The sequence below is a fragment of the Argentina silus genome, assembly GCF_951799395.1.
Source record: "Argentina silus genome assembly, chromosome: 10".
Taxonomy (NCBI): domain Eukaryota; kingdom Metazoa; phylum Chordata; class Actinopteri; order Argentiniformes; family Argentinidae; genus Argentina; species Argentina silus.
The window spans coordinates 18511968-18531338 of NC_139664.1; the positions used below are offsets into that span (position 1 = coordinate 18511968).

Consider the following 19371-nt stretch of genomic DNA (forward strand, 5'->3'; position numbering starts at 1 on the left):
TAATGTGATTTTAACTTCCTCTTCTACTTCTCGTCCAACTGTCAGGAGTGCATCCACAACCTGTAGCAAAGCAGTTGTTGGTCTGAACAGGATGTGGCTTGACACATTGCGCTACTTCAGATCATTTATTTTCACAATTTGAACCCTACTCAGGTCATACCAGCTTTATCTAGCTCAGATCAGAAACATGATGCTTCAGTCCCACAACCCCCACCAGACAAGCAGTCACCCATTGTAACAGTAGATGAAAAAAAAAGGTTAATTCTACCGATTAATCTGATGTGGATTTTGTGGTCAGAGATTTTAAAAAAACTGTCTCGACAAGAAACCCAAGTGTTACGGTCAGAGCTAAGGAACCCAAGCGCAGAACATAGAGTCAGGACACAGTATGTAAAAGAATCGGGTTTTAATGAGGGAACAGGGGGGAACGGAGTAGCAGGGTGGAATGGCAAACAGGGTAGGGTAGCAGGGCAGACAGGCAAGTCAGACAGGGCAGGCAGGCAGGTAGACAGGGCAGGCAGGCAGGTAGACAGGGTAGGCAGGGCAGGCAGGCAGGTAGACAGGGCAGGTAGACAGGGTAGGCAGGGCAGGTAGACAGGGTAGGCAGGCAGGTAGACAGGGTAGGCAGGGCAGGCAGGCAGGTAGACAGGGTAGGCAGGGCAGGCAGGCAGGTAGACAGGGCAGGTAGACAGGGTAGGCAGGGCAAGCAGGCAGGTAGGCAGGGCAGGCAGGCAGGCAGGTAGACAGGGTAGGCGGGGCAGACAGACAGGGCAGGCAGGACAAGTAAACAGGCAGACCGGGCAGGTAGGCAGGACAGCGTAGGCAGACGGGCAGGCAGATAGGCAGGCAGGCAGAAACCAGGAAGTGGTAAGACAAAATACTTAGATGTAGAGAATATACAGTACCAGTCAAAAGTTTGGACACACCTTCTCATTCAATGGTTTTTCTTTATTTTTTATTATTTTCTACATTGTAGATTAATATTGAAGGAAAAACAAAACTACGAAGGAACACATATGGAACTATGTAGTAAGCAAAAAAGTATGTTTTAGATTTTAGATTCTTCAAAGTAGCCACCTTTGGGCTTTGATGACAGGCTTTGCACACTCTCGGCAAGGTGTGTCCAAACTTTTGACTGGTGCTGTACAGGAAACCAAGTGTTGCTAAGAAGGCAAGACTGACTTGTAACGACAAACAAACAATCGGGCGATGAGTGGACGGGAAGCCGGGGTTTAAATACTGGGAGTCGATGAGATGATGAACCACAGGTGTGACGACCGAACTGGTGGACAAGATGGACTGATTGCTGGAGCCTGGGGCCACGCCCACACACATACACATAGAGACAGACAGACAGACAGACAGAGACAGACAGGAGAGAGACAGACAGGAGAGAGAGAGATACTGGCACAGGCTAGATGGAGGTGGAGGGCGTGACACCAACGTGATGAGTGGAGGAGTAATGGGGTACTTTTTTTCACCTTGCAATGATGGTAGTTTCTACACAACACACCCAGAAGTGGTCCTTTAACAATGAGCGGGGGAGTAATAATTGTACTTTACAAGTTAACTATGAAACGATGGCCTCCGAATCAAAGATGCAGATTGCCATTCCCATTCTCATAGATTAAGACAAATGGGAGCTAATGGATTGGCTAATCTCCTTTAGTACACAACTCTTCTTAACTTGACTACGTGTCACATGTCTCAGCTTCAACTTGTCCTTGGTCTGATATCAAGACAAATAAACCAGAGCACTCTACTAGATGGATCTGTACAGGCCTAATTATAACCCATGTATGAGTTGTTGAAGCAGTGAAGAGCTGCATAACTGTCCAGGGGACCAGGCCCTTTTGGGATTTTCCACAGTTTGTCTCGAGCATGCTGAGACAGAGAAGCTTTGCAGGAATTGGAGGAGAGGTGAAGTACCAACAAGAGTGTGTGTGTGTGTGTGTGTGTGTGTGTGTGTGTGTGTGTGTGTGTGTGTGTGTGGTTGGGTGGGTGTGTGTGAACCAAGAGTGTATGTGTGTGAGTGTGCCCTAATGTGTGACTGTGTGTGTGTGTGTGTGTGTGTGTGTGTGTGTGTGTGTGTGTGTGTGTGTGTGTGTGTGTGTGTGTGTGTGTGTGTGATTGGGGGGGGGGGGGTAGTGTACGTGTGCACAAACAGGAACTTGTGCAATTTTTCAGGAAACGAGTAAACAACAAACTTGACCTCATTAAAACCTTTCCGAGATCTTTCCAAAATGTTTTGATCAACATCTCCGTGACAATACGGCGTAGAAACATGGTTTAAATATCCCCTGAATCGGTAGACTCTCAGCTTTCGATTCCGCCCACAGATTCTTTCGATTCTCACTCACAGACAGAGCTATGAGCCTCGGAACAGCTTGGTACGTGCCCTCCCTGTGTAATTGGTGAATTTGGTAGCAGACTAGGTTGAGTCGCTCAGACACTGCCTTTTACCGTCGGTGATTGGTCTATTCGCACGTCCCTCTTCTTCGCTACACGTGTTGTCGGCATTGTCGGTATTGACAAACAGATCGCTCGGATCAGCTCATCCAGTACTACTCCACCCAACACAAAACAATGAGGTGGTACAGAACTCTGTTCTACCACTTCCTAGACATGGCCTGCAACAACTGCTTCATTCTTCACAAGGAGGTATGTTTAGCTGAGCAGTCGAAGCCGATGACACACAAGGCCTTCATGGAGCAGCTGACTGCGGAGCTCCTCGGAAGGCCTCTCCAAACACCGCCAGCCCGGGCACCTGCAGACCATCTCCCAGTGCCCATCAGTGATGTTGCTAGTGCCAGCCCCAGCACAACTGCAACCAAAGGTCGCAAGACCTGTGTAGGTCGAAGGGCATCAGAAAGGACACACCATGGAAGTGCCAGACCTGCAATGTTTCCCTCTGTGTGCAGGTGGACAGAAACTGCTTCTTAGAGTGGCACCAATAATAAAATGAATGACAAATGTGACTTTGGATGTGACTTCATTTTATTTCAGTCCACACAGCATTTGGTGAAACAAGTGACAAAGAACAATACTAAAAAACAATTTGACAAAATCTCAATAGAAGTATTTTTTATATTCTGTCTAGTATTTTATTCATATTGTATACCATTTCTGTGTAGCTCAGGACTTCATAAATGAATTTCAAGCACCAAAACAATTCATCCACATGGGTAAAGGTATGTTTTCACATGGGATTTGAAACATTTCTGAAAAACGGATTCGAAATTTTCAGGTTTAGGCCTACTTACCTCTTCACACAGTGCTCTTGGGGTAAACATCCATCACAATCAAGAAAGCTGAGTTTGTACTGAAAATATTGATATGAAACACTTGGGTATTATTTTGTATGGAAGTGCCTTCAAATTGAGAAAGAAAAAATTTATGTAAAAATCGAGAAAATACCCCTGGTCCCCAAAGGGTTAAGGCAATGGGAAATCCTTTGCGGGAAGTCGTTCCAAAGGGGGTGGAGTGATGCCTCCCAACATGTAAATTTTGTGTATCAAGTCGCACTTCTGGCCAAACTGTTTTTCCTTCAGGGTTTTCTTCCATTCTCTTCAATGTTGAAAGCTAGCATAGACAACTCTCTCTGTAAAGTAATGTACATGCAGATCCATCCTGTTTCAGTCATGTTGCCCCATGGAAATTAATGAATTGAATTGAATTGAATTGAATTGAATTGAATTGAATTGAATTGAATTGAATTGAATTGAATTGAATTGAATTGAATTGAATTGAATTGAATTGAATTGAATACAATACAATACAATACACTGGTGAAGTGGAACATCACAAGAGACATCCAAACAAGCGCTCTGTGCTGTTACACTGACATGATAATGCAGATAGTTGGCTGTCAAACTTGATCCCACCTTAATATTTTAATTTTAATAATTAATAAGTTAGTGACTCATCTCGTTAGCCACATTACTTATACCAGTAAACATGTCTTGAATATCAAACACAAATATTTTATCACGCTCAAAAACATCAGAAGATAGGCCTACAGTGGCCTGGTCTAGTGGTCTAGCACCATGGCCAACAGTGTACACGTATGCTCATGTGGGTTAGAATCCGGCCAATGGCCTGCTGACATGCCCTCTCCTCCTTACTTTCCTACCTCTATCCTATAGAGGAAAAAAAGTAACCAGTCAAAAAAAGAAGATAGGCCTACAGTCACACAGATAGAGACAGTTGAAGCAATCAAAGCCATTGCCTTTAATCTTAATCTATTGATCTTGTCTGTGTATCAGCCCTCATGCAGTCTGACATTGATTTCTTCCCCCCCCCCCTCCCCCGCCACACCACCACCACCCCTGTGGCGTAACCTCTTGATCCACTCTGTGACCTCACAGGTTCCTTACAGAAGGAGTTCACCTCACCTTGTAGGTCTCAGGGACTGGGTCTTGCACAGTAGAGTGGGGCTTGTGTAGCGGAGGTGATTTGGAATGATGTTGTCATGATGAGGTAGCCCTGCCTGTGACTTCTTAGCCCAGATATAGCCCTCTTACCACGAGAATGTCCTCTTGGTATAACGGTTTAGGATCTGTGGCATCCATGTGAGAGGTCCCCAGTTCAAAGCCCGCTGAATTGACAGAAAAGGTCTAAGGGTCAGCGCCGGTGTCTCTTAGATATGACCTTTATCTCTTTGGCAGCAGCTTCACCTTGACACTAGATTGACACAGTAACTTTCTGAACTTCATCCCCCCCATGAAAGTAGAGCATGTTAAGTTAATGTGTGATCAAGCAGACTCTCTAACTCTGCTGTCTTACGAAATCCTCCATGCTTCAGTAGCTGACCTTAAAGGACCTTAAGGGAGGGTTTTATGGCGAAAGTGGGGCTTATCTCAGCTAAGGTGCTGGTATTATAAAAGGCCTAGTCAGGGCAGGGGGTCGATGTGGACATGCTGCTTCAGCTACAGCACTGAGCCTCCAGAACCATCCGCTCTCCTCCACCTCCACCTTCTCCTCCCCCTCTTCTTCTTCACCTCCTGCACCTTCTCTCTCTACCCCGTCTGCTCACCATGGGAATCGCCACCAGCGTGGGAGAGTAAGTGAACGCATTAGAACGCATGAGAATTTTTTTCATCGAACATGACTTGTCATCAGAAGGGATTTGGATATTGCAGCATCTTGGGAGTTCTCTAAATGTGTCAGCTTCCTTCCCAGTGTGAGGTTCCAGGTCTGCTTCTTTGCCAATACAGACTGGAATGCGTGTGGGCGAGCACCAAGGCTACTATGTTCTTGTAGTGGCATACCAACTACCTGACAGATGGTTATCATTATCTTAAAGTTAGTGTGGGTAGAGATTACACCCAGATAATGGTTGTTGTTTCATGCCCCAGGGCTGTAGTCATATATTTGGACCACGGATCAGGATTCCTTTCCTTCAACAGTTACCTCTGAAAAAATCTGAGACCATTCAATTTCTGGGGCTGCAGGGCTAACCTGCTTTAATAAGATGTTGATTGAATTGTGTTACAAGTCTAAAGGAGGCCTTGGGGTTTTGATGAAATATGGGGTTTTGATGAAATTATGTATTGCCTCACCAGAGTGGACCACCTCTACACATTATTTGTCCAGTGGTCACCAGACCAGAAGTACAGGAAAGACACCAGAAAACCCTGCTACCTCGTACTGGAGAAGGACAAGCTTGCTACCAATGACAGGTTATTTCACAATCCTGCCCCAACTGCCAAAAACTGGGAGGTGAGTTCTGACTCAAATTTCAAGTTTCAAGTTCATTTGAGTTTACAACACATTTATATAAAAACACAACCATGATGAGGGTAAGGAACAAACGCAGGACACCATCTCCATCAAGGATCTAGGTTAGGAATGACCTGGTTGGATTCTGGTTTTTATTTATTTTTATTCAAGCTTTATTTATCTAGGTTAGTGTCATTGAGATAACAGCTCTTTTTCAAGAGAGACCTGGTCCAAGACAGCAGCCAAGGAAAACAATATTTCAAACAAATCACAAACTAAGACACACATACTGTACATCATAAAACAAATGACAGATGCAGACACACAGACGCATACACTAGTTCACCTATAGGCCTATCTTTAAAACAGAGTAGTTATACTATTACGAATGGTTACACATACAAACTATGCACATGAGGACACATTAGGACAGGTTTTTCAAACGACCATTCTTAACGGTCCCTCCTAAATACCTCTGCACCCCCACTACCCCCCTGTACAAGTTTCTCTCCTGTTAAAAAAAAAACTGACTACCAATGGGCCCTGGTCTGAGCATTGATTACTTTATCTTATGATGACTGATGGATAGATAACTCTTGTTCTTGCAAGGCTCAGATTTGATTTTTCAAATCTTTCTCGAATCTGTCAACATTAAACGTAGATTGGGGATCACGATGGGCATCACGCTCCCACTGCCCATTCATCCAGAATGCTGCGGCCGTCTGGTGTTCAATCTCCCCAAATTATCCCATGTCACCCCCCTCCTTCGTACCCACCACTTGCTCCCGGTAGCAGCTCGCATCCGATTCAAGACCCTGGTGCTCGCCTACCGGGCGGCAAAGGGAACAAAGTACATTTGTCTACTTCCTTAGACAAATGTACTTGTTGCAAGTCGCTTTGGATAAAGGCGTCTGCTAAATGTCTAAAATGTAAAAAAATATGGTAGGACATATCTCTCTTAGCTGCTCTGCCTTCTGCAACAATCATTTCTATTTTATGTAAATGATTAGGTTGGACTCTTTTCAAATTGGGGGAAAGTGTTTCCCGAAACTTTTAGCTTATATAAACAAATGACGTATGAGCTACCAAACCTGGAAATGATCGGGTCTTTCAGTTTTTGGCAGTTCGTCTAAAGCTGGTGCATATCCCATATATGGTCATATATCCCCTTGATTCACTTGCGTTCTTATCCTGTTTTGCAGAGAAATAGAAACTTAACCACCAATTTGGGGTTTAACCAATGAGACTGCATTATGTCAAGACTACACTAGCCAATGAGATTGAAGGTGATGGGACGTTAAATGGTATAGTGAGAAAGCATGAGGTCTGGGTGGGTGCAGGTTTGGAGTTCACACTCACACACACACTGGTTCTGCAGAGATAATATTGTGAGGCTAATGTGTCAGACAGGTAGGGTTATTAGTCATCATGAGGCCAATGCCGGAGAACATCAAGGTTCTATATTTTGCAAACCAATGTATGGAACCATATGTACAGGTGGGTTGCTAAATTTAATCCACCACTAAGGTTCTTATTTTGTTATGTTGAGCATGTTACAACATGTTGACCAGTATGTGGTTGTGCATCTGAGGAACAGCTTTGGTATGTCACTAGGAATCATATCTAAAATGAGTTTTTAGTGAAGGAAAATGTATGAAATGTATTCATTCATTCCATTCATTCATTCATCTAATAGGTGGCTATAATTGCACGTGTTGGTGTGTTTGTTTTGCAGTCAGTGAAGGAGGAGTGTGGCTGTGAAAGTGACAGTGGAAATAGAAAGTGTTTTAACAGAGTTGTGCTCCTCTCAGATCATCACTGTCAAGGAAGCCAAGCGTCGCCAGAGCATCTCCAGCTCAGAGGAAGAGGAACCAGAGGAACATGAGGAACATGAGGACCTGCTGCCTGAACTCACAGACCACAGCCAGCTTCTGGACAACCACCACATCCAGAGGGTGAGTTAGACTACTGCATCATGGAAATGACACAAACACATGCATGTATGCACACATGTAATATAAATGAACCAAAATACATTTGTAAATTTGTTATTGTTATTCTGTTCATATTTTGTCATTTCTTTTGTCAATATTTGCGATTGTTTTTTATGTCCCATGCACCAATCTCACCAAGTCAATTTCCTGTATATGCAAATATACTTGGCCAAATAAAAGAAAAGAAAAGATTCTGATTTTGATTCTGATTCTGATAAAGTGCAGAGAGGATGTTTTATGTACAAATCACAACAGACAGCGCCCTCTTCAGCCCTTTAGAGGGACTGGTCTCAGTTGGTTTTGCTGCTTCTTTAATTGTTAAACATAGTTAGAAAGTCAAATATGTGACATATTTTCCAGCATAAAGCTGGAATGATGCATGGCCTTTGCTCACCCTCCATGCTTCCTGCACCCACAGTTAGCCAATCACATGCCTGCCAGGACTCAGGGGTATCCATGGCGATTGATCTACAGCACAGCGGAGCACGGCACCAGTCTGAAGACTCTATACAGGAAGATGGCCCATCTGGACAGGCCTGTGCTGATGGTTGTTAAAGACATGGACAACAAGGTAAACATCTCAACACATACAGTATCCTATGAAGTATTTTATGGTCCTCTATGACTTAGTTGGTAGAGCATTGCACTAACAATGCTTAGGTTGTGGGTTTGATTCCCGCTGGGACCATATATACTGAAAAATGAATGCACTCACTGCAATGTAAGTCGCTTTGGATGAAAGCGTCAGCTAAATGCCATGTACATATATATTATCCAATCCAGGGATGGAACTGAAGGATTTTTGGCACTGGCCAGCCGGGCTTTTAGACTGCTTGTCTACTAGCCCGGGTGAGATTCTACTAGCCCCTGGTCCAAAATGGCAAAAAAAATCATAATCTAATTGAGTTGAAAAATTATCCAGTATTCTCTTGCCATTGGTCCGGTTTCCTAGATCTAGATTAAACCAAATCCTAGACTAAAAAACATATTCAGATGAGAGTCTCCATTGAAAGGGTGATTTAGTCCAGGACTATCGCTGCTAATCTGTGTCTGGGAAACACGTGTTTGATACCATTCCTCATTCCATTCCATGCATTACAATGAGCGCTGAGATTTCTACCTCCACCAGCCTCCCCTGGTACATCCATCTCTAGTGTGATTTAGTTCATAGTTATGGAAATAGATATTTTGTGTGTACTGTACCTTGTGTTGTTTCTTTTGATGATGCTATAACACGAAAGCAAAAGACAACCATTGTTTTGCTGGACAAAAAGGTTTTCTCTGATTCTGATTCTGTATGACCGTGGCTGCATGAGAGTCCTGAGACTAACAGATGTGTGTTACCCTTCCAGGTGTTTGGGGCTTTTTCCACCCAACCCTTCAGAGTCAGTAACAGCTGCTATGGGACAGGGGAGACATTCCTCTACAGCTTCAGCCCTGAGTTCCAGGTAACATCTTCCGCCGTAGATTGAAGACCCATCTCTTCAGGCTACATCTTAACAGTCCCTCCTAAATACCTCTTCACCCCCACTACCCCCCTGTACAAGTTTCTCTCCTGTTAAAAAAAAACCCAACTGACTGCCAATGGGCCCTGGTCCGAGCATTTTTTACTTTGTCTTATGATGACTGATGGATAGTTGGTTCACTTACTTAAACAAATGTATTTGTTGTAAGTCGCTTTGGATAAAGGCGTCTGCTAAATGCCATAAATGTAAATGTAAATGTAACATTACGACACACTACTGCTTTGTCAGGTCCTTAGGTTATGTTCCCATATTCACACCATCATGGGCCATGACTTAGAATGAAGCAATGTATTGGACATGCATTCTAAATGGTATTTTGTGGATATGGTAGATGCTAAGTTGGGATCCTTGGGACGAACATGCCCTCAACCCTAACCGTAACCCTAACCTTATCCATGAACCTAACCCTAACCTTAACTTTACCGTTTTCAATTTAAACTTCAATCGGGTGACGTCAGAGATGGGTCGTCCCAAGCATCCCACTTGGCATTTACTCTGTGGATATGGTTGTGGTGCACCATGTAACATCTTCCCTCTGACCGTTGTGACAAGTGGAACTGATCTCTCTCTGTGTTCACACACAGGCCTACAGGTGGAGTGGGGAGAACTCATACTTCGTGAGGGGCCATTTGGACTCACTACAGATTGGTGGAGGAGGGTAAGTGTTCAAACCTTTTTTTTCTAACATTAGACCAGTTACTCCGAAACATGTAGGCCTACGATAAGGAATACACACGTCCTTATGCATCCTTGTCCTATTTGTTCATCTGTGTTCCAAAATCATTCAGAGAGAAAAGACAGGGAGCTGTTAAAAAAAAGCAAAACAGATAACCCTCACTGCTTTGCCCGAGTCTAATATGTGTTTCCTCCTGTTGTGCTCCAGGGGGCGCTTTGGCCTGTGGCTGGATGCTGACCTGTACCACGGCTCCAGCTTCGCCTGTCACACCTTCCAAAACCAGCCTCTGTCCACCAAGCAGGACTTCACTGTACGAGACCTGGAGGTGTGGACCGTCCAGTAAACAGAGAGGCTGAGAGAGAAAAAGAAGAAATAAAGAGAGAGAGAAAGAGAGAGAGAGAGAGAGAGAGAGGGGGCTGTCAGAACAGCATCTAGCCAGGGTGTGTCCGGCTTTAACCTGTTCTAACAGTTTTAAAGGTAGCCTAGACTGGGATATAATGTCATAGCAAAAAACCAGCAGGGCGACACTACCAGAGACTTTCAACAGCAGAGATGTAACAGACTAGACAATAGTCAAACGTTTTGTTGTGCAGTTGTGAGAGTCTCGGGTAGAATTCAAGTATCTGTGGTTCTCACCCAGGCAGCTGTTTACTTTCGGCTCGTTTTCAGAGAAACTGAACCAAACAAAGAAGAAACTGAAGCATATGGAAAGAAAGAAAGTGAAAGTTAAAGTGAAAGGCAGTGAAACGAGTGGAGGCTCTTGTTCTTTCTTGTTCTCGACAATATGTTTGATGAAAGTTGCTCTGTTTTCACGGGCGTGATGTCATTTATCTGAGTCTACCTTTAAGGCTGGTTTCTACCTGTGTTTACCCTATTCCACAATATGGGTTTTACCTGGTTTTACCTAAGGACTGCATGGCCAGAATAACATCTAAGCTTAACACTTTGTAGTAGTGGAGAGCCTTCTGAAATCCCATTTCAGAGTGAGATCAAACATTTCCATTAGGATACGCATCTTTATACAGAAGTGTGCGTGTGTGTGTGTGTGTGTGTGTGTGTGTTTGTTTGTGTTTGTTTGTGTGGAGAGTGTAAAACTTCAGATGTCCACTAGGGGGCTCCCTTCCACAACACTCAGGTCCTGGAGCTGCCTTTGTATACAGTACACAACTCTGTTCTAAAATCTTTACCTTGCACTAAAACACCTGCCTGTCCCAGTCACACCTGGGCTCTCAAGGGGTTTGAGGTTGGTGATTTTGTCCCTTGTTGACTGCATCTCCTCTACATGTCTAAAAAGAAGAGAGAAATATGTTTTAAGAACTAAAGATAATTTGACTCTTTTCTTTTGTATGTACTATAAAACTATTTTTTTTACTAAATTAATCCAGGGAAGCATTGTATTTTGTTTGTATGGATGCGTTAAGCTTGTATTACTCTGTGTGTGTATACAGTATATCTGTATGCCTATTGTACAGTGCTGGCATTGTAAATATGGTTGGTGCCTTATTAAAATACTGCATTGCCTGGTGACAATCTCAAGTGATATACAGTATGTCTAAAAATGTGGGTACTTGTGATGTTTTCCACTTGCAATACATATCACACATAACCACTACTTTACCTCACCCCACCTCTCCCCAAGTTATCATTGACTTTACATGACCTTAACCATTCAGTTATAGTTAAACCTACGAAACAGATGCATCTGAAATCAAAAGTGTTGTCAGCAAACTGAGCATACAGTCGTTTCAAGCTTATAAACCTAAAACTTAAATTGTGGTTACACAATTACAATGAGTTATTACAAAAGTACAATTACACACATTCGGAATGCTGTATGACACATAACACATATTGGCATCCCACACACACTCACTGAACACTTTATTAGGAACACTGTACTAATACTGGGTAGGGCCTCCCTTTGCTCTCAAAACAGCCTCAATTCTTCATGGCATTGATTCCAAAATGTTGCAAACATTCCTTTGAGATTCTGGTCCATGATGACATGATTGCATCATGCAATTCCTGCAGATTTTTCAGGTGCTCTTTCAAGCTGTGAATCTCCTGTTCTACCACATCCCAAAGGTGTTCTATTGGATTCAGATCCGGTCACTGGGAAGGCCACTGAAGAACACTGAACTCATTGTCATGTTCATGAAACCAGTTTGAGACGACTTTTGCTTTGTGACGTGGTGCATTATCATGCTGGAAGTAGCCATTAGAAGATGGGTAAATTGTGGCCATGAAGGGATGCACATGGTCAGCAACAATACTCAAATAGGCTGTGGCATTCAAGTGATGATTGATTGGTATTAATGGGACAAATGTGTGCCAAGAAAACATTCCCCACACCATTACACCATCTCCATCATGAGAAGGTGCACAGGTGTTCCTAATAAAGTGTTCGGTGAGTGTACATCATTCTTTATTTTTGTCCTCATGGGAACAAGTTACTTGTGCGCCCTCTGGTGGTGACGCCTCTAAATTACTGTGATTATATGGGAACGATAGATAGCAGGGGTCTCTATCCATCTCTATGTCTGTCTCTGATCTCTGATCCCTCTGGTTCCTCTGCTGGTTCCTCTGGATCTGCTCGGCCTACAGCTATGTCACAGTACACCACATCGACCGCTGGGTTCTATGGAACATACAGACAGACAGCTCCTGTGAGGAACTATGTTTTGGTAAACGTATGTGTAGCCTATTAAACTAACTTGCATCGCAAGTGTAAGTCCCTTCTAGCAGATTCGAAGAACTATGCTTTGGAAAACGTGTATGTGTAGCCGATTAAACTAACTTTATGCTAAGTTCCATCTAGCAGGTTAGTAAACACATTCTGAAGGTAAAGGATATTTGTATATCTTTATTTATTTATAGGTTATAAATAGGTTATTGGTAATATAGTGAACACAATTGTCTTCATGGCACAGTGATACAGCACAACCACAGCAGACATGTAAAACATTGTCAATACAAATGTCAAACGTGTTGATCTTTTGATCTATATTCACATACAGTGTGCATGCATAGTCCATGCCATGTTGGTTCCTTGCTCCACAGTGGTACCGTCCTCCGCCGCTGCCCGTCGGTGAGGGTGTAGTTCTGTCCTGATGCTGCCTGCCTTGGTTCACCTTCACTGTTCCTCCTGAACCAGGTGAAGTATCTGACGGGAGGGTTGTCTGTACTGCTGCAGATCAGAGTCACAAAGCTGCCCTCCCGTACTTGACCAGCCACGCTGACCAGCCCTGAGGAGAGACTGAGGGACAGGGTCACTTAGGGTGGAATCCTACCTCGAGATCCACACGCGTAACTCCGACATTTGCATAAATCTTGCATTGTTTTCAATGGGACATTTGCACGATGGTATGAGTTACGCGCGTGGATCACGCGGAGTTAGGAGTTAGTCCACTCGGTAAAATGTATCGGGATAGAGTGCAAACTGAATTCTCTTGTCATGACCTTGTATATATTGGACCTTGCTCATGAAATAGTCTATGAAATAATGACTGATTATTAATTGTTAGAGGTTATAGTGATATTGGTTGTCTTATAAAACATGAAGCGTCACAGTGTGTTCATCTTGTTCCGTTCCCCAGTGGGTAGACTGCAGTGCAGTTGATGGCCATCTTGTGATGACTGTCTGACAGAATGAGGGTCACTGTCCTTCGAAATGAATTCTACATGGAAAAAAATGTCCTTCTTCTAGCATTGTGACTGCCTATGGCCCCTGGTCCGAGCATTGATTACTTTATCTTATGATGACTGATGGATAGATGATTCACTTACTTAAGGAGAAGTGATGTGGTTTGGTCTGGATTTGCATGCAGTTGGTTCTCTGCCTCTTGGAGAGTCTGTGTCGGTCCCGGGGATATTTGGGACCCGGGACAGCAGCAGAGCAGGTCACAGTGATCCGCATCCCCTATGTCACCTCACCTGTGCACTGTGACTGCCGATGGCACTTATTGAAGTTTTTACTTATGATGACAGATGTTTAGTTGACTTACTTACTTATTGTAAGTCACTTTGGATAAGAGTGTCTGCTAAATGAGTTAAATGTAAATGTAAGTGTAGATAATGTCATTAGATATGTGTGCTTAAGTGATTGGAGCAGTATGAAAAACTCATCTGACAGAAATAAACAAATGAGGAGCATTTTCTCAGGGCAAGCCATCTGAGTAGAGACAGATTCTGATCCCTGTTGTCTCACACACACACACATACACACACACACACACACACACACACACACACACACACACACACACACACACACACACACACACAGTAAGTACTCAAAGTGAGGTCTGACAAACTAAAAGGTATCAATTTAGTAGTAAGTATTTTGTGACACCCCTGTTTCGTTACTTCCCAATAAGTGCATCACACTATCAAAGGGAACACATCATTGATGACGCTCTTCAGTCCAAGTATAGTCTCAATACAGAGTAACTGTCTACACCTCTGACTTCCTCTTGCTTTGCCATGCACTCTTAGAAAAAAAGGGTTATTCATTTGTCCCTGTAGGAGCACTGTCATGACAGAACCCTTTGAAGAACCCTTTCTGGATCCATGTAGAACCCTTTTGGGATCAATATAGAACTCTTTCTGCCATGTAGAACCCTTTGGGTTTCATTTAGAACCCTTTATGGAAAGGATTCAACATGAAACCCACAAGTGTTCTTCAAAGTGTGCTCCTACAGGGACAAATGAAGAACCCTATTTTGGTACTAACTAACACTTTAAAGAGGCAATATGTAGCTTTTCCCCCTTGAAAATATCACTAAATAACAAATGCTACTTCTGATGCATTTGCAATCCGTGTAAAACAGTGCGTGCACCTGACAACAGGGCCCTGCCCTTCTGCCTGAATTTGCTTCTCAAAAATGTTCGGGACGTTTCTAGGTGTGTACCACTTCCTGTAGGCGTGCTTGCGTGTGGCTCATTGGCTAGCTACCGCATGACAACCGCATGGCAACCGCATGGCAACCGCAGCCTTCGTGTTAAGAAAATAGTTGGTTACATGTATTCTGCTGATTGTTCTTCGTAAACGACCTGTTTGACATTACAGCTTTGTCTGAAGTTTGTTTGGGGAATGAAGGGATTTGTTTGTGAGTTCGGGTTTAGCTGGAGATGTAGTGTGTGGTCAGTCACGCAACATGTAGCCTGTACCCTTGCTCTCGGTGGCAGACATGGCAGACAATGAGCTGGAGGGGTAGTTTAGGAAGATGTAGGGTATCCATGACAGGTTTTCTGTCACAGTATGTATGCACAGCTGCTGGCAAAACGACTTGTTTCATGTGAAGACTGTCGTTTCAAGTGTCTCTGCTGGTTGGCTCATTTCTGGGTTCATGTTTATGTGTACATTTCAAAACTAAATAACAGCTGCACTTTCAACCGCAAAAATCCGTTGCTTGTTTTTAGGTCGTGTAACTCAGAAATCTGCTGGATAAAAAAACAAGAAAATGATCAACAGATTCATTGTTTCAGTAGTTTGCATTGAGCGAGGGGAGGGAGAAAGAAGGAGACACACTCTGTCATTCCCCCTTGCAATCAAAACTGCAGTGGCTGTACAGCCCACAGATCATGGCAAAACGTTTTTCTCCAGACCGCTTCGAAATTCCATGATCTTGTTTCCTTGGAGGAGTTTAAAAGGGTTAGGCTCACATTCACACGTTACTGAGGAACGCGGTTGTCATTAGGATCTCATGTGATGGTACATAGGATTGATTTGATCTGTGATTGTGGTCCTCTGTGGCTCAGTTGGTAGAGCATGGCGCTAACAACACTTAGGTTGTGGATTCGATTCCTGCTGGGACCATATATACTGAAATGTACGCACTCACTGCAATGTAAGTCGCTTTGGATAAAAGCGTCAGCTATATGGTATATATACCATCGTTGTGTGTGTAACATTCACTACCAATCATCCGCCGTAGATTAAAGACCCATCTCTTCAGGCTACATCTTAACTGTCCCTCCTAAAGACTTCTTCACCCCCACTACCCCCCTGTACAAGTTTCTCTCTTGTTAATAAAAAATAATGTTTCCTTCTTCTAGCATTATGACTGCCTATGGCCCCTGGTCTGAGCATTGATTACTTTATATGATGATGACTGATGGATAGATGATTCACTTACTTAAACAAATGTATTTGTTGTAAGTCGCTTTGGATAAAGGCATCTGCTAAATGCCATAAATGTAATGTAAATATAACATGTACACACACTTTATACAGGGCTATGATCTGAGCAGAATGTTGGATAGATATGTTGGATTCCTAAATTAATGATGCTGAGCAGGACGGTGCGTGTGAGTGTGTATGTGTGTATGTGTGTGTGCGTGCGTGCATGTGTGTGTGTGTGTGTTTCTCCAGTGTAAAACTTCAGATGCCCAGTAGACAGAATATACACATTCTTTGCTGTCTTTTTTCACATTCCCTTGATGTTTTTGTATGTCCTATTTAAAAGTTGTTGTTTTTTTCAATATATAATCCAGGGACGCTTTGTATTTTGTTTTTATGGATGTGTTAAGATTGTTTTACCGTATCTGTATGCATGTTGTACAGTGCTGACACTGCACATGTCTGAATACTGTTGGTGCCTTATTAAAATACTGACAATCTCTTGAGTGACATAAATCCAAAAAGGTGGGTACTTTTGATTGGTTGTAATGAGGCATACAGTATCACTGCCTGAGAGGTTAAGTCTTTTTCACCTCACCAACAACATAACCGAATAGAGAAGCAAGGCTTATATCTTAAGCAATTGACAGATAATACAGTATGTGTTTGAAATAACACTATACTAGTCTTTGCTGTCATTCCAAGCCGAACGACAGTAGATTGTGGAGAGGTACAGTAAGCTTAGAGTGTCTTAAAGTGAATATCATTGAACTTGAGGGAGTTGAGGTCACGTTAAAAAAACAGAGTTAAAAAGGGTATAATGAAGGCAAACATCAAACACACCAACACATACAAACCCATTATAGTTTATTTGACATACAGGTGCTTTTGATTTCTGTCCAGATGGCTCTCATGAAAGCACAGATCCTGCTCACACAGAGAAGAAAACTATCTATGACCACCATTGTCCAGCCAAACACCAAACACACATGACCACTGATAATAAGTTGGGATGAAGCCCCATTCTGTTTTCATTCAGTCCATTTCAGCTTCATATACTTATTCTACATGTGTCTGCATGCAGTAACCTACTCTGTTTCTCTCTGTACGTTCATGTCCAATGATCATGGAAGCGAGCAAGCTCACTTTTAATTTACTCCGCAAAAAAAACGAAACAAAAAAAAACGAAACAAAAAAACATAAAGACATCTAAAGAACAATAACAATAATTCTACATAATGTCACAAAACCTACATTCAAACCAAGACGCAATGTTGAACCTGGGGCCCCTTTAAATAACCGTTTCAACAAGCAGATCGTTGTCCCGCGTCGGCAAGCACGTTCCGCGTCACCGTCACATTCCCCCACGCACGTCTCTCTCTCTCTCCGCTCTGTACAGTCCTGTCCAATCAAAACAGCAGTCTTGTGTCACTCAGGGTGCGCTGTCTGAACTCGAGGAAAAGGAAAGGAGGTGCCCCCTCAGTGGTGTGGGTGGTGCAGGTTTGAGGGTTGGGGTGGGGGGAGGCGGAGCAGGATCAGGTGGAGGGTGGGGTAGGGTGGGGTGGGGTGGGGTGGGGTGGGGGGGTTGAGGAGGGGGGCCCTCAGAGTTTTTTTGTGGCCCGAGTGACAACATGTGCCCCATCTCTCTTGTGCATATACAGTATATATTTAAATTATACAGGTAGCAGCAGTTCCCCCTATGCCAGGGGTTGAGGGGGCGAGGAAGGACAGAGGGGCATGGAGAGGGGGGGGGGGGGGGGGTGGTTGAGAAGGAAGGCTCCATCCAGACTGTTACTGTGCAGCGACAGTGCCCCCCTCTGGCAAGACGGCAGCGTCTCTGTTTTGGTCTCTCCCTTTGGCGCCCCCCTCTGACGAGACGGTAGCGTCCCTGTTTTGGCCTCTCCGGCGTCTATGCTCTGTCTTGTTTCTGCTCTCAGAGTCCTCTCGTTCGCCCGCCTCCCTCTCCCTCTCTCTCTCCCTCTTCCTCTCCCGCCGGCCCTCCTGGGTGTCCTTGTCCCGGCGGTTGTTTCGATTCCTCCTCTCTGCTCTGTGCTCCCCGCCGTTCCTCCTGCCTCCTGTTGGGAAAAAGAGAAGAAGAAAAACCTTCTCAGTAAACATCTCAGCATCTCAAATTTCAGTTGGAGATGATTTAGAAATAGACTCCATAAATCGAGTAGGCTGCCGGACATGGCTGAAAATGCAGTTGAATACGATTGACAGAATATGATGAACATATTGTGGCATCCTGGAAAAACCTGAACTAAAAAGTCCATGTTTCTAAGACATGAATCAATTCTTGGTCCTAGAGTCATGGAACCTTTATAGGACATGGGAGGGGGATGACTACTTTCACATTTTGTAAAACAAAAATCAAAATCTGTAAAAATGGAGATGGAACGTTTTTCCAGGATGATATATATAGAGAAGGCTATAATGGCACAAATAATCTTTATTCCATTCCGACCCATGAGTATAGCGTCAGGTACTCTCTCTCAAAGACAGAGGTGACTCTCCCGGCGCAAAAAAGTTCTCTCCGTCCACCACTAGAGGTCAGTCTCGTACCATGCAACGCAGCCACACCCTACAAGGCTTATTTCAGCTGTCGCAATCCTCTCCTGATAGGTTTTGTCAAAAATAGAAAGCCTTTAAATAAACTCTAATTTATCAAGTCTTGCACCATCCCATAAACAAAATCAATGTCTTGGAATGTTGTGGTGTTTATCCTCAAGCTGAAGCTGAAAGGACCTCCGTGTTATTAATACCCAGAAAGAGAGAGAGAGAGAACAGAGACAGATCTAGTGGAACTGGGCTGCTCTTCACATTGCGCTGGGGTCCATGTGTGTGTGAGCCGTAGGATTGCGAAACTGCTGAGGTAGGCACCGAGCCCCCCCCCCCCCCCCCCTCTCTCTCTCTCCCCCATCCCCCCCCTTCCGTCTGTATCCATTAATCAGCCGTGCTCTCCGTCCGTTCTGACGAGGGAGAAGGGGGCTCTCCGCCCCGCGCCAGCCCAGCGCTGACCCACACATTCCTGGGGTCCAGCGAGTGCGATAGAGGGCCCTACCAGCCAACTCTGTTTAGTCTTCCCTGCAGGAAGAATGAATAGCGCACAGGCCTCGGAGGTGAAGAGACACAACTGGTGCTCTCCCCCGGCCCGAACTATCTCTCTGAGCACGGGGCAGGAGGAGAGGCCCCTTCACATCCCATGGGGCAGTGAGGGGCTATGTCCACGTGTGTGTGTGTGTGTGTGTGTGTGTGTGCGTGTGTGTGTGTGTGTGTGTGCATGTGCGTGTGTGTGTGTGTGTGTTTGTATGGTGTGTGTGTGTATTGCACAGT

General features: G+C 44.1%; 2 protein-coding genes across 2 annotated transcripts in view; one reads left to right on the forward strand and one right to left on the reverse strand.

Moving 5' to 3' along the window:
• Positions 1–7041: 7041 nt before the first annotated feature.
• Positions 7042–11469, forward strand: ncoa7a (nuclear receptor coactivator 7a). Its single transcript, XM_083678680.1, has 6 exons — positions 7042–7218; positions 7533–7676; positions 8134–8286; positions 9068–9163; positions 9826–9899; positions 10125–11469. Exons 1-6 carry the CDS (start codon positions 7150–7152, stop codon positions 10258–10260), a joined length of 672 nt encoding a protein of 223 aa, XP_083534806.1. The 5' UTR covers positions 7042–7149; the 3' UTR covers positions 10261–11469.
• Positions 11470–16900: 5431 nt separating this feature from the next.
• The window catches only part of rspo3 (R-spondin 3), a 14544-nt gene continuing 12073 nt past the window's right edge, over positions 16901–19371 (reverse strand). The window contains exon 6 of the mRNA XM_083678482.1: positions 16901–18113. Within this exon, the coding sequence (XP_083534608.1) occupies positions 17830–18113 (284 nt within the window). The 3' untranslated portion in view covers positions 16901–17829. The remainder of the gene's footprint in view (positions 18114–19371) is intronic.